Source organism: Salmo salar, chromosome ssa04 (genome assembly GCF_905237065.1).
Source record: "Salmo salar chromosome ssa04, Ssal_v3.1, whole genome shotgun sequence".
Classification (NCBI taxonomy): domain Eukaryota; kingdom Metazoa; phylum Chordata; class Actinopteri; order Salmoniformes; family Salmonidae; genus Salmo; species Salmo salar.
Window position 1 is genome coordinate 74,779,429 of NC_059445.1, and position 12,805 is coordinate 74,792,233.

At 43.2% G+C, this 12,805-nt stretch overlaps 1 protein-coding gene across 6 annotated transcripts in view; it reads right to left on the reverse strand.

The window, feature by feature from the left end:
- Positions 1-12,805, reverse strand: part of acsl6 (acyl-CoA synthetase long chain family member 6) — a 100,177-nt gene that overhangs the window by 16,244 nt on the left and 71,128 nt on the right. For all 6 annotated transcript variants that reach the window (XM_045717342.1, XM_014198006.2, XM_014198009.2 and 3 more), the window contains 5 exons: positions 9,391-9,508; positions 4,618-4,682; positions 3,915-4,016; positions 3,547-3,646; positions 595-773 (listed from right to left, as the gene is read on the reverse strand). In XM_045717342.1, coding sequence (XP_045573298.1) covers positions 595-773; positions 3,547-3,646; positions 3,915-4,016; positions 4,618-4,682; positions 9,391-9,508 — 564 coding nt within the window. The remainder of the gene's footprint in view (positions 1-594; positions 774-3,546; positions 3,647-3,914; positions 4,017-4,617; positions 4,683-9,390; positions 9,509-12,805) is intronic.

A 12,805-nucleotide genomic window follows, 5' to 3' on the forward strand; every position in this document is an offset into this window, starting at 1 on the left:
GTATAGTTTTACACTAGATTCATTTAGTAAACTGTAACGGAAGCATTCTTTCTTTATTTGCCAAAATGTAGGATCTAACCATAACTTTTGCTTGTATCATAACGTTTGTTTTTTGTTGACATGGTAATTTACAGCAAGGAAGTGAGACAGGCTAGACCTGTTCAAGATACCATCATGTTCTGCAGAGATAATAATACATATCTCTTGCCCTCAGAGGGCTAGTACATGGATTACAGTAAACACTGTACATACTGCAGTCTTTATTAAGTTATAGCCAACACACCAGTCATACATTAGTGTTTGGAGTGTTTGGAGTACATAGACATGGAGCCATTGAAGTGTTGTTCATACTTCTCCAAAGAATCAGTCATGTGTGGCTTGCAAGCAGTGGAAAGAGTACACAGCTGAGCTACAGGTCTCTGCATAGACAGGGTTGGGCTTTGATACATTATATTAGCTGAACTGAGGCCTCTCTCCCTCCCTACCTGAGGCCCCTCCCTCTCCTCTCCATGAGCATCTACTCTCCCCCCTCCCTCTCTCCCCTCTCCCTACCCCCATACACTACCCCCCATCCCCCCTGCACACTCTCCCTACCTCCACATCTTGCATGGACTGGACGATGACCCCGCAGCTCGCCCCCTCCTCCAGCAGGGCAGGGTCAAAGGGGTCCATCAGGATGATCCTCTTCAGCCCAGGGGTCTCATGCCTCTCCACGTTACCCAAAAGCACCTGGGCCTTCTCAGGCTTGTCACAGATTACTGTGACGATGTCCGCTGAAAGACAGCACACAAAAGGCCCCCACTTCTTGTGTGAGAAATAGAACACACATACATGATCCAATCAGCTAGTAAACACACAGATAACTACTGCTCTACACACAGATAACTACTGCTCTACACACAGATAACTACTGCTCTACACACAGATAACTACTGCTCTACACACAGATAACTACTGCTCTACACACAGATAACTACTGCTCTACACACAGATAACTACTGCTCTACACACAGATAACTACTGCTCTACACATAGATAACTACTGCTCTACACATAGATAACTACTGCTCTACACACAGATAACTACTGCTCTACACACAGATAACTACTGCTCTACACACAGATTTCCATTTCACGGCCTTGGAGCAGAGACAAATTATGTTGGGACACTGGGCCAAAACCAACGCACTGTTTAACTGAGGGGCAGTTGGAAAGAGATGAATAACATGACAGAGTTTGATGTCAGTTAACTGATTAGTGTCAAACTGAAGGATGGAAAGCCCTGAGGACATGGGGAAGGAGGGAAGTGTAATGACAGAGAGAGGCTCTCCCTTCCTCCCAAACCAACTGAGCTAAGCTCATTACCTCCAGCATAAGGCGAAGGTGAGCCCTAACCTGATTCCTCTGTGTGTGTGTGTGTGTGTGTGTGTGTGTGTGTGTGTGTGTGTGTGTGTGTGTGTGTGTGTGTGTGTGTGTGTGTGTGTGTGTGTGTGTGTGTGTGTGTGTGTGTGTGTGTGTGTGTGTGTGTGTGTGTGAGAGAGAGTGAGTGAGTGAGTGAGTGAGTGAGGAGTTAGAGGGATTGTGTGTCTAAAACACAACACAACACAACAAAACAGAATTCTCTAGTCTAATGACAACTGTTCAGGAAGGGAAGGACGAGTGTCTCAGCTTATGAGCTTCATCTATAGCAGGGATGGGCAACTTTGATGGGGGTGGGGGCCACAAAACCACTGAACTCTTCATGAGGGGCCGCAGTTGCTCGCGGGTCTGCGTACCCACATGTGCATACCCTTGACTGAGTTTCCCAAAAATATATAATAAATATAGAATATATTTTTTGGGTGGGTATCGATCCGAGGGCCTTCAAAACCCAAGGCCGCCAGTTGCCAATCCCAGATCTATAGGTAGGATGTGTTTCATACTAGTTGTTAGCTGCAGGTCGCCTAGTGGTTAAGAGCGTTGGGTCAGTAAATGAAAGTTTTGTTAGTTTGAATCCTAAATGACTAAAATGTAACATAATTTTTTTTAACACAACTGGACCCCAAAAAAGTATCAGAATAACTGGTCCATGAAACTAAAGAAATGTTCCTTTTAAAATAAAAGGAAGAGTCTCAGATCTACTGCTATAGGTTAATAAAGAGTAGAAGGGGAAAAGTAGGGCAGGTACCAACACAATAGGTTTCGGTGCGTTGGCATACACCTGTATGGCATAACCCCAGCCTAGTTATATAATTACACCAGCTCACAACAAGCTCCAGCGGCGTGTATTCATGGTAGCCTAGGTGTCACGCCCTGACCTTAGAGAACTTATTTATTCTCTATGTTTGGTTAGGTCACTGTGTGACTCGAGTGGGATTATCTATATTTTCAATTTTTTTGTTTTGTGGTTCCCAATCAGAGGCAGCTGTCTATCGTTGTCTGTGATTGGGAATCATACTTAGGCAGCCTGTTTTCCACCTGAGTTTTGTGGGAGGTTGTTTTTCTGTTTAGTATTCTGTTACCTGACAGAACTGTTGGCTGTTCGTTTTGTTACTTTGTTTGAGTGTTTTTTGATCTAATAAAATCATGAACACTTTCCACGCTGCGCTTTGGTCCACTCATTCCGACGAGAGCCGTTACACTAGGACCACAAAAACTAAAAACGTACACTGTATGACAGAGTCATAGACCGTTTAGGCAACATGAAAGAAGAGGATGGCATTGGCGTTTCTCTACAAGTAGGGTGAGTCAACATGTTTTTTCTATTTGCACACACACACGCACGCACGCACGCACGCACACACGCACACACACACGCACACACACACACACACACACACACACACACACACACACACACACACACACACACACACACACACACACACACACACACACACACACACACACACACACACACACACACACAGAAATCAGCACCATGGACAGCCACATCATATTTAGCTTATGTTTATTGGACTAAATAGTTTTTGATATCTTTTAGTTGTCACTATATTAGACTAAGCAGAGGTGATTAGATAATGTTGAAATGTTGAAGTTGAAATGGTTCTGGAATGGTGGAAGCAGATTCTGTTTTCTTCAAGACTTGCGGTAACTAAATCAATAGTTGTTTAGTAGTCAGAAAACGTGGGGAACATTAACTTATCATGCTGTAGGTCATGTAACTGTTTGTTACATGCAATATGCTTTGTGAACTTCACCGGGAAGAGGTTGCTCTCCGGTTTTGTGATGAAACAAAGGTGTGGTTCAATTTATTCTGCCACTGTGTGTTCTTACTGTCTCTGCCTTAGGCCTATATATCACAGTGGCAAGGCATATGAGAAAACAACGCAATTATCACAACACATAGGTTGTAATATGGCTTTTTGTTCTGGATTGGCTTCCCCTGTGATTTTAACCACCGCTAATGCCAGCAGTACAATTACTGTAAGGCTCTGTCCCAAATGGATCCCTAGTACCTATGTCGTGCATTACATTTGACCAAGACCCATAGAGGTGAATAGGGTGCCATTTGGGACCCAGAAATCTGAAATCTGCTAGTCTTACCAGTGTTGATGATGTAGCGTATGGCATCAGGCCCTAGTGTGTCATACAGAGGCACCACCACCATAGAGTAGGTGTAGCAGGCCAGCTCCGAAATGATCCACTGCAATTAGAGACAGACAGGTCAAAAGGAGGCCAGGGCACCGTTGCCATAAAGAGCAATAAAAAAAAGCCTCTACAAAGGGAGTTGGAGCTGTTAACCTTTATATCATGTCAGAACATTTGTGAATCAGTGTCTTGTCCCAAATGGCACCCTATTCCCTATATAGTGCACTTCTTTTAATAGGGGTCTGGTCAAAAGTAGTGCACTATGTAGGGAATAGGGTGCCATTTGAGACACACATAATGTCTAGCTTTGACGATGACCTCACCTCTGGCCTGTTCTGTGCAAACACTCCGATGAACTGATCTGGGCTCGGCGTGCAGCCCTGGCTCAGCAGCCCCGACCCCAAGTACTCCGCCCGGGTTGTGACCTGGAAGTGGAAATGAATGGGCAGCAGCTGAGCGTATTTTGAAGCAAGAAATATGCCAGTATAAAAAATAAAAAACAATCTTGTTTGCGCTATGCTCTCCTCAATTGTCATGATGTCATAGATCAAATATTGGAGAGGAGTGTTTTTGTAACTCCAGAATCCTTCCAGCTGCAGCATTCCAACGCTGAAGTGTTTACAAGCTTCCTAAATAAATCCCTCTCAGTAACATTGAAGAGAAAATACCATGAATAGAATGCTGAAAATAAATCCCTCCGGTTTTGTGTGGGAGCCATAACCCATTAATAAATGTGTGTTAAAAAGTCCAGTAGTTCAGTGCAGTGGTACAGAAAGCTTTAATGTAAATCAACTTGAAATACAACTCTGTGTTGCTACAGATGTTTTAGAAGCAGCAGACGTAGGGGGTACTGTAAACTGAGCATCTGTTGATCAACCACATGACACATCCAAGTGTAATACAAACCACAAGGACTGAGTTACATGCAGAGCTATAGATTGCTCTTGTGCACTATGTGCAGAGCTATAGATTGCTCTTGTGCAATATGCAGTGTTCTGCACAGAGGTAGTTCTACTCTGTGCTTACCTCTTTATAGGACAGCCACTTGTAAGGCTTGTCGGGTAGCCGGGAGCCTAAGCAAGGTCCATCACCTAGAGACAATACAACAACAGGACGAGTCAGTGAATTTACAAAAACACAGAAACCCCCAAAGCATCACATGACTGACACTCATCGTGACCATGCATGTACAGTCTCTGTTCCTCTATCGATTCCTCTTTAGCAGTCTTTTTACTGGCTGCTAACTACAACTGCTCCTCAGCATTATGTTGGAATCAGTCAGTTAGTCAGTTATAAGACCATCTGCTAAATGACTAATATGTAAATGTAACTATATTTAATTAGTCAGCTAGTCAATCAGCAAGTCAGTTAGTCAGCTAGTCAATTAGTCAGCTAGTCAGTTAATCAGTCAGTGAGTCAATTAGTCAGCTAGTCAGTTAATCAGTCAGTGAGTCAGTTAGTCAGCTAGTCAGTCAGTCAGCTAGTCAATCAGCAAGTCAGTTAGTCAGCTAGTCAGTTAGTCAGCTAGTCAGCTAGTCAGTTAATCAGTCAGTGAGTCAGTTAGTCAGTTAATCAGTCAGTGAGTCAGTTAGTCAGCTAGTCAGTTAATCAGTCAGTGAGTCACTTAGTCAGCTAGTCAGTTAATCAGTCAGTTAGTCAGCTAGTCAGTCAGTCAGTCAGCTAGTCAATCAGCAAGTCAGTTAGTCAGCTAGTCAGTTAGTCAGCTAGTCAGTTAATCAGTCAGTCAGTTAGCTAGTCAGTTAATCAGTCAGTCAGTTAGTCAGTCAGTCAGTCAGTCAGCTAGTCAGTCAGTCATTCAGTTAGTCAGTCAGCTAGTCAGTCAGTCAGTCAGCTAGTCAGCTACTCAGTCAGCTAGTCAGCTAGTCAGTCAGTCAGTTAGTCAGCTAGTCAGTTAATCAGTCAGTCAGTCAGTCAGTCAGCTAGTCAGCTAGTCAGTCAGCTAGTCAGCTAGTCAGTCAGTCAGTCAGTCAGCTAGTCAGTCAGTCAGTCAGTTAGTCAGTCAGCTAGTCAGTCAGTGAGTCAGCTAGTCAGCTAGTCAGTCAGCTAGTCAGCTAGTCAGTCAGTCAGTTAGTCAGCTAGTCAGTTAATCAGTCAGTCAGTCAGCTAGTCAGTCAGCTAGTCAGCTAGTCAGTCAGCCAGTCAGTCAGTTAGTCAGCTAGTCAGTTAATCAGTCAGTCAGTCAGTCAGTCAGTCAGCTAGTCAGCTAGTCAGTCAGCTAGTCAGCTAGTCAGTCAGCTAGTCAGCTAGTCAATCAGCTAGTCAGTCAGTCAGTCAGTTAGTCAGCTTGTCAGTTAATCAGTCAGTCAGTCAGCTAGTCAGCTAGTCAGTCAGCTAGTCAGTCAGCTAGTCAGCTAGTCAGTCAGTCAGTCAGCTAGTCAGTCAGTTAATCAGTCAGTCAGTCAGTCAGTCAGCTAGTCAGCTAGTCAGTCAGTTAGTCAGCTAGTCAGTCAGTTAGTCAGCTAATCAATCAGCTAGTCAGTCAGCTAGTCAGTCAGTCAGCTAGTCAATCAGCAAGTCAGTCAGTCAGTCAGTCAGTCAGTCAGTTAGTCAGCTAGTCAATCAGCTAGTCAGTCAGCTAGTCAATCAGCAAGTCAGTCAGTCAGCTAGTCAGTCAGCTAGTCAGTCAGGTAGTCAGTCAGCTAGTCAGTCAGCTACTCAGTCAGCTAGTCAGTCAGTCAGCTAGTCAATCAGCAAGTCAGTCAGCTAGTCAGTCAGTCAGTCAGTCAGCTAGTCAGTCAGCAAGTCAGTCAGCTAGTCAGTCAGTCAGTCAGTCAGCTAGTCAGTCAGTCAGCTAGTCAGTCAGTCAGTTAGTCAGCTAGTCAGTCAGTCAGCTAGTCAGCTAGTCAGTCAGCTAGTCGGCTAGTCAGTCAGTCAGTCAGTCAGCTAGTCAGCTAGTCAGTTAGTCAGTCAGCTAGTCAGTCAGTCAGCTAGTCAGTCAGTCAGTCAGTTAGTCAGCTAGTCAGTCAGTTAGTCAGCTAGTCAGTCAGCTAGTCAGTCAGCTAGTCAGTCAGTCAGCTAGTCAGTTAGTCAGTTAGTCAGCTAGTCAGTCAGCTAGTCAGTCAGTCAGCTAGTCAATCAGCAAGTCAGTCAGCTAGTCAGTCAGTCAGTCAGTCAGTCAGTCAGTCAGCTAGTCAGTCAGTCAGCTAGTCAGTCAGTCAGCTAGTCAGTCAGTCAGTTAGTCAGCTAGTCAGTCAGTCAGCTAGTCAGTCAGCTAGTCACAGTTAGTGACTAACTGCTCGGCTATTAAAGCGTTTACCTGTACTTTTTCTAAACTCTTAACACAGCAACACACCTACATCACACAATTTGCCAAATAGTACATGTTCTGCTCAAAACCACATTTTGTTCATTAAATACCAGCTCTGCATTTCAAAATGCAAAAAAACTTTCTTTACATACACTAACTCTATCAAAACACGACAAACCCAACACAATATCTAATCATTCTGTCAAAACACTAGGACATGTTTTCTATCCAAGAGGAACATATAGTCAATCACAGCACAACGACTTTCAAAATACTAACAGTTGATGGCATTACAAAAACATACTTTTCATGTTTCAGTTCTACCTGCATACAATAGACAATATGAAATACACCGTTTTTTATAATTCAGTTTTTTTTTACTGTAAACCACTCTACATTTTTTGGTTCAGTGTTGAATGTGTGCCTTTTTGGCAACATAGAATCTAAAAGTGAATGAGTAATCTTTACTTTATAGAATGTAGAGTAGAAAGAAATAGTAAGTGACAGAATTGCTGCAGTAAAAGCTTTATTAGCAACATGAAATTGTGATCATCAAAAAATCCAACATACATGGCATTTGGTTCCAAATGTGTAAAAATAAAACACAATTACAGTAAAAAAAGGCACAGAAGGGAAAAAACACAAAAATGCACAGTCCTGTTCTAATCTATACGATCTTCAGTATTTGGCCACATGTTCTCGTCCACATCACATCCTATGTCGTCTCTCGCTACACACCACGGATAGAAACGCTTGGCATGTCTTATCCACCCCTGGCAGTCTTCAGCTGAGATGTCTCTGCAGCCGCCATCCATTGCATCCAGGACGGACATTTGGTCATGTGGCCGATGATCATACACTTTCAGGCAGAAAAAAAATTCTCAATGGGGTTGAGGAAAGGTGAGTAGGGAGGGAGGAAAAGGGAAACCATTCTTGGATGGGCTGCAAACCAGTTTGTGATTGCATGTGAATGGTGTAATGCTACATTGTCCCATACAATCACAAATGTCCTCATGTTTCCTCCCTTTCTGCTTCTGGCACCAGTTGTTGGTGGAGGTCATCTAAACACAAAAGAAGGCGCTCGGTGTTGTAGAGACCAATCTGGCATTTCTGCAGGACCAAACCAGAACTCGAGATTGCAGCACACATTGTGATATTTGCTCCTCTCTGACCCGGCACATCAACGGTGGCCCTTTTCCCGATGACGTTTCTTCCCGGGCGATGTGTTTTTGCCAGGTTAAACCCTGCCTCATCTACATAAATTATTTAATGTGGGGTCTGGTTAGCCTCCAACTCCATGACTCTCTGAAAGAAATCAAACACAGTATGTGTAAGTGCTTTTCAGTATGTCCTACTGTATATACTGAACCCACACCATCACACCTCCTCCTCCATGCTTCACGGTGGGAACCACACATGCGGAGATCATCCATTCACCTACTCTGCTTCTCACAAAGACACGAGGTTGGAACCAAACATCTCAAATGTGTACTCATCAGACCAAAGGACAGATTTCCACCCGTCTAATGTCCATTGCTCGTGTTTCTTAGCCAAAGCAAGTCTCTTCTTATTGGTGTTCTTTGGTAGTGGTTTCTTTGCAGCAATTTGACCATGAAGGCCTGATTCTCCTCTGAACAGTTGATGTTGAGATGTGTCTGTTACTTGAACTCTGTGAAGCATTAATTTGGACTGCAATTTCTGAGGCTGGTAACTCTAATGAACTTATCCTCTGCAGCAGAGGTAACTCTGGGTCTTCCATTCCCGTGGCAGTCCTCATGAGAGCCAGTTTCATCATAGCGCTTGATGTTTTTTGCGACTGCACTTGAAGAAACTTTCAAAGTTCTTGAAATGTTCCGTATTGACTGACCTTCATGTCTTGAAGTAATGATGGACTGTTGTTTCTCTTTGCTTATTTGAGCTGTTCTTCCATAATATGGACTTGGTCTTTTACCAAATAGGGATGTCTTCTGTATACCACCCCTACCTTGTCACAACACAACTGATTGGCTCAAACGCATTAAGAAGGAAAGAAATTCCACAAATTAACTTTAACAAGGCACACCTGTTAATTGAAATGCATTCCAGGTGACTACCTCATGAAGTTGGTTGAGAAAATGCCAAGAGTGTGCAAAGATGTCATCACGGCAAAGGGTGGTTACTATGAAGAATCCATTTTTTGGTTACTACATGATTCCATATGTGTTATTTCATAGTTTTGATGTCTTCACTATTATTCTACAGTATAGAAAATAGTCAAAATAAAGAAAAACCCTTGAATGAGTAGGTGTGTCCAAACTTCTGACTGGTACTGTATACACAGTGTAGTCTGTCTGCAGTCTGACTTTAGGCTTCACCTCAGATGCTACTTCCAATGCTCTCAGTAGCCATGGTAATCTAGATAGTACTTTATCCCCTCACCAGACAGACCACACAGACATTGCACCAGCACTTTTTCAGACCACAGTGCCTGTGTGTGTGTGTGCTTGTGTGTGTGTGTGTGTGTGTGCTTGTGTGTGTGTGTGTATACACACCGGCTATGTGGAGGCCTCTCTGGAACACCTCATACATGGTTTTGGCATCCTCGTGGTAGTGTGTCAGCAGATTATTTGGGCTGTCCCCCAGCATGGACCTGCGACCCCCATCTTCATGCTAGAGACAGACAGACATGAGGAGATAGACACAGACAGTGAGGCTAGGATACACACACCAAAGTAACAACATGGCTATTTCTGGATGTAGTCCAAATATATATTAGAAATCCAAATCCTTATTCTCTAAGCTATGGGAACAATTATTATTATTGTTATTATGCAAATTGGCAGGTTTTATAGATGCTTCAACAGGTACAGTACTGAAGCCTCAGGGCAGAAAGAGAAATTGGTTTACATTTCGAAAATCTGTCTTTAGGCCTAATTCTGATTGAAGCCGGAGTGGTTGCTGACACCTAAGTCAGTCTATGATTGTTTATAAATTCATTTTAGACTGAAACAGTTGCTAGCCATAAAGTTAAATGAACAAGGCTTGTTAATTCTTAAAAGTCTAAGCCATTGGGGGGGGGTTATAAGCTGACATTTGAATTGTTTTAAGATGGTTATACTATGGATCATTTAGCTATTTGATTTAGAATTGTAGGACCCTTTTAGGTATAAAAATATATACAAAATGATTTGATAAAACATTTAATTTAGCCTTTACTAATATAGCCAAGAGAAACGCATTGAATAACACATTCATACATGTATCATAAGAAACAAGGTTTTGAAGTGTTTGCCCTTTTTCTATGAGATTTGAGAAAGCCCAGGAAATAAATATCTATATATATATATATATATTTTTTTTACACATATTTAACCCCTTTTGGGTAGGCACAAAACTACCTTCATATTTTCCAGTAATTTCTTTCAACCAGTATTAGTTACCTTCAGACAAGTCCCGTGATACTTGTGGGGGTCGTAGAGAAAAATGGAGAACACCATCATGTTGGTGAAAGTCTCCCCTTTCCATATAGTGGTCATAATAGTTGGTCAAACCGTTTGAACGCTACAGAATTTTGGGATGTTTCTTGGTCTGACAAACACCGTTCTAGCTCTGACACTATTCACCGCAGATACAGAAGTGTGAAATCGGCTGACAGATTTTGCTGGGGATTTATTTATTTATTATTGTTACTTAGATTGACTCTAGGGGGTTTAAATACCTTCCATTCCTCTCCTGACAAATTGAGTAAAGAGGCCATTATGGTTTGTGGCAACTGGGCATGTGCATGAGAGTTACTCAGTATGAGAGCTACTCAAAGCATGAAGGAAATTGCTAAAGAAAAGGAAGCAGTGGAGCTGAAACTGTACCTGAAAACTGTGTGTGCGTGCGTGTGCGTGTGTGCGTGCGTTTGCGAGCATGCGTCTTCAGTTAATGTAAAACTACAGGGAGACTCCCTGCAATGAAAAGGGTTTCATATGACAAATTCTGAAAATTCTGATTTGCCAACTGAAACTGGGCTGGTTTGAGGATGTGCCTGAGTCAAGCGGGCGTAAATTAAATGCAATTCCTTTTTTCAGAATGAATCAAACCCCCGTTTTCTTTCTTTCGTGCGTAAAGGCTCTCCAAATCTGTTTCTTATGATTCATAAATACTTTCCTAAACCTAAATAACCTACAAGATCAGAGTATTTTCTTTTGGAGAGAATGGAAACCCAAATTGGTCTACACGGACAAGTTCTGGCCTGGTTTAGATCTTATCTGTCAGAAAGATATCAGTTTGTCTCTGTGAATGGTTTGTCCTCTGACAAATCAACTGTACATTTTGGTGTTCCTCAAAGTTCCGTTTTAGGACCACTATTGTTTTCACTATATATTTTACCTCTTGGGGATGTCATTCGAAAACATAATGTTAACTTTCACTGCTATGCGGATGACACACAGCTGTACATTTCAATAAAACATGGTGAAGCCCCAAAATTGCACTCGCTGGAAGCCTGTGTTTCAGACATAAGGAAGTGGATGGCTGCAAACTTTCGACTTTTAAACTCGGACAAAACAGAGATGCTTGTTCTAGGTCCCAAGAAACAAAGAGATCTTCTGTTGAATCTGACAATTAATCTTCATGGTTGTACAGTCGTCTCAAATAAAACTGTGAAGGACCTCGGCGTTACTCTGGACCCTGATCTCTCTTTTGACGAACATATCAAGACTGTTTCAAGGACAGCTTTTTTCCATTTACATAACATTGCAAAAATCTGACATTAATCCATGCTTTTGTTACTTCTAGGTTGGACTACTGCAATGCTCTACTTTCCGGCTACCCAGATAAAGCACTAAATAAACTTCAGTTAGTGCTAAATACGGCTGCTAGAATCCTGACTAGAACCAAAAAATTGGATCATATTACTCCAGTGCTAGCCTCCCTACACTGGCTTCCTGTTAAGGCAAGGGCTGATTTCAAGGTTTTACTGCTGACCTACAAAGCATTACATGGGCTTGCTCCTACCTATCTTTCCGATTTGGTCCTGCCGTACATACCTACACGTACGCTACGGTCACAAGACGCAGGCCTCCTAATTGTCCCTAGAATTTCTAAGCAAACACCTGGAGGCAGGGCTTTCTCCTATAGAGCTCCATTTTTATGGAATGGTCTGCCTGTGAGAGACGCAGACTCGGTCTCAACCTTTAAGTCTTTACTGAAGACGCATCTCTTCAGTAGGTCCTATGATTGAGTGTAGTCTGGCCCAGGAGTGTGAAGGTGAACGGAAAGGCTCTGGAGCAACGAACCGTCCTTGCTGTCTCTGCCTGGCCAGTTCCCCTCTCTCCACTGGGATTCTCTGCCTCTAACCCTATTACAGGGGCTGAGTCACTGGCTTACTGGTCCTCTTCCATGCCGTCCCTAGGAGGGGTGCGTCACTTGAGTGGGTTGTGTCACTGATGTGGTCTTCCTGTCTGGGTTGGCGCCCCCGATGGGTTGTGCCGTGGAGGAGATCTTTGTGGGCTATACTCGGCCTTGTCTCAGTTGGTGGTTGAAGTAATCCCTCTGGTGGTGTAGGGGATGTGCTTTGGCAAAGTGGGTGGGGTTAAATCCTGCCTGTTTGGCCCTGTCCGGGGGTATCATCGGACAGGGCCACAGTGTCTCCTGACCCCTCCTGTCTCAGCCTCCAGTATTTATGCTGCAGTAGATTGTGTCGGGGGGCTAGGGTCAGTCTGTTATATCTGGAGTATTTCTCCTGTCTTATCCAGTATCCTGTGTGAATATAAGTATGCTCTCTCTAATTCTCTTTTTATTTCTCTCTATCAGAGGACCTGAGCCCTAGAACCATGCCTCAGGACTAGCTGGCATGATGACTCCTTGTTGTCCCCAGTTCACCTGGCTGTGCTGCTGCTCCAGTTTCAACTGTTCTACCTGCGGCTATGGAACCCTGACTTGTTCACTGTGATTACTATTATTTGACCATGCTGGTCA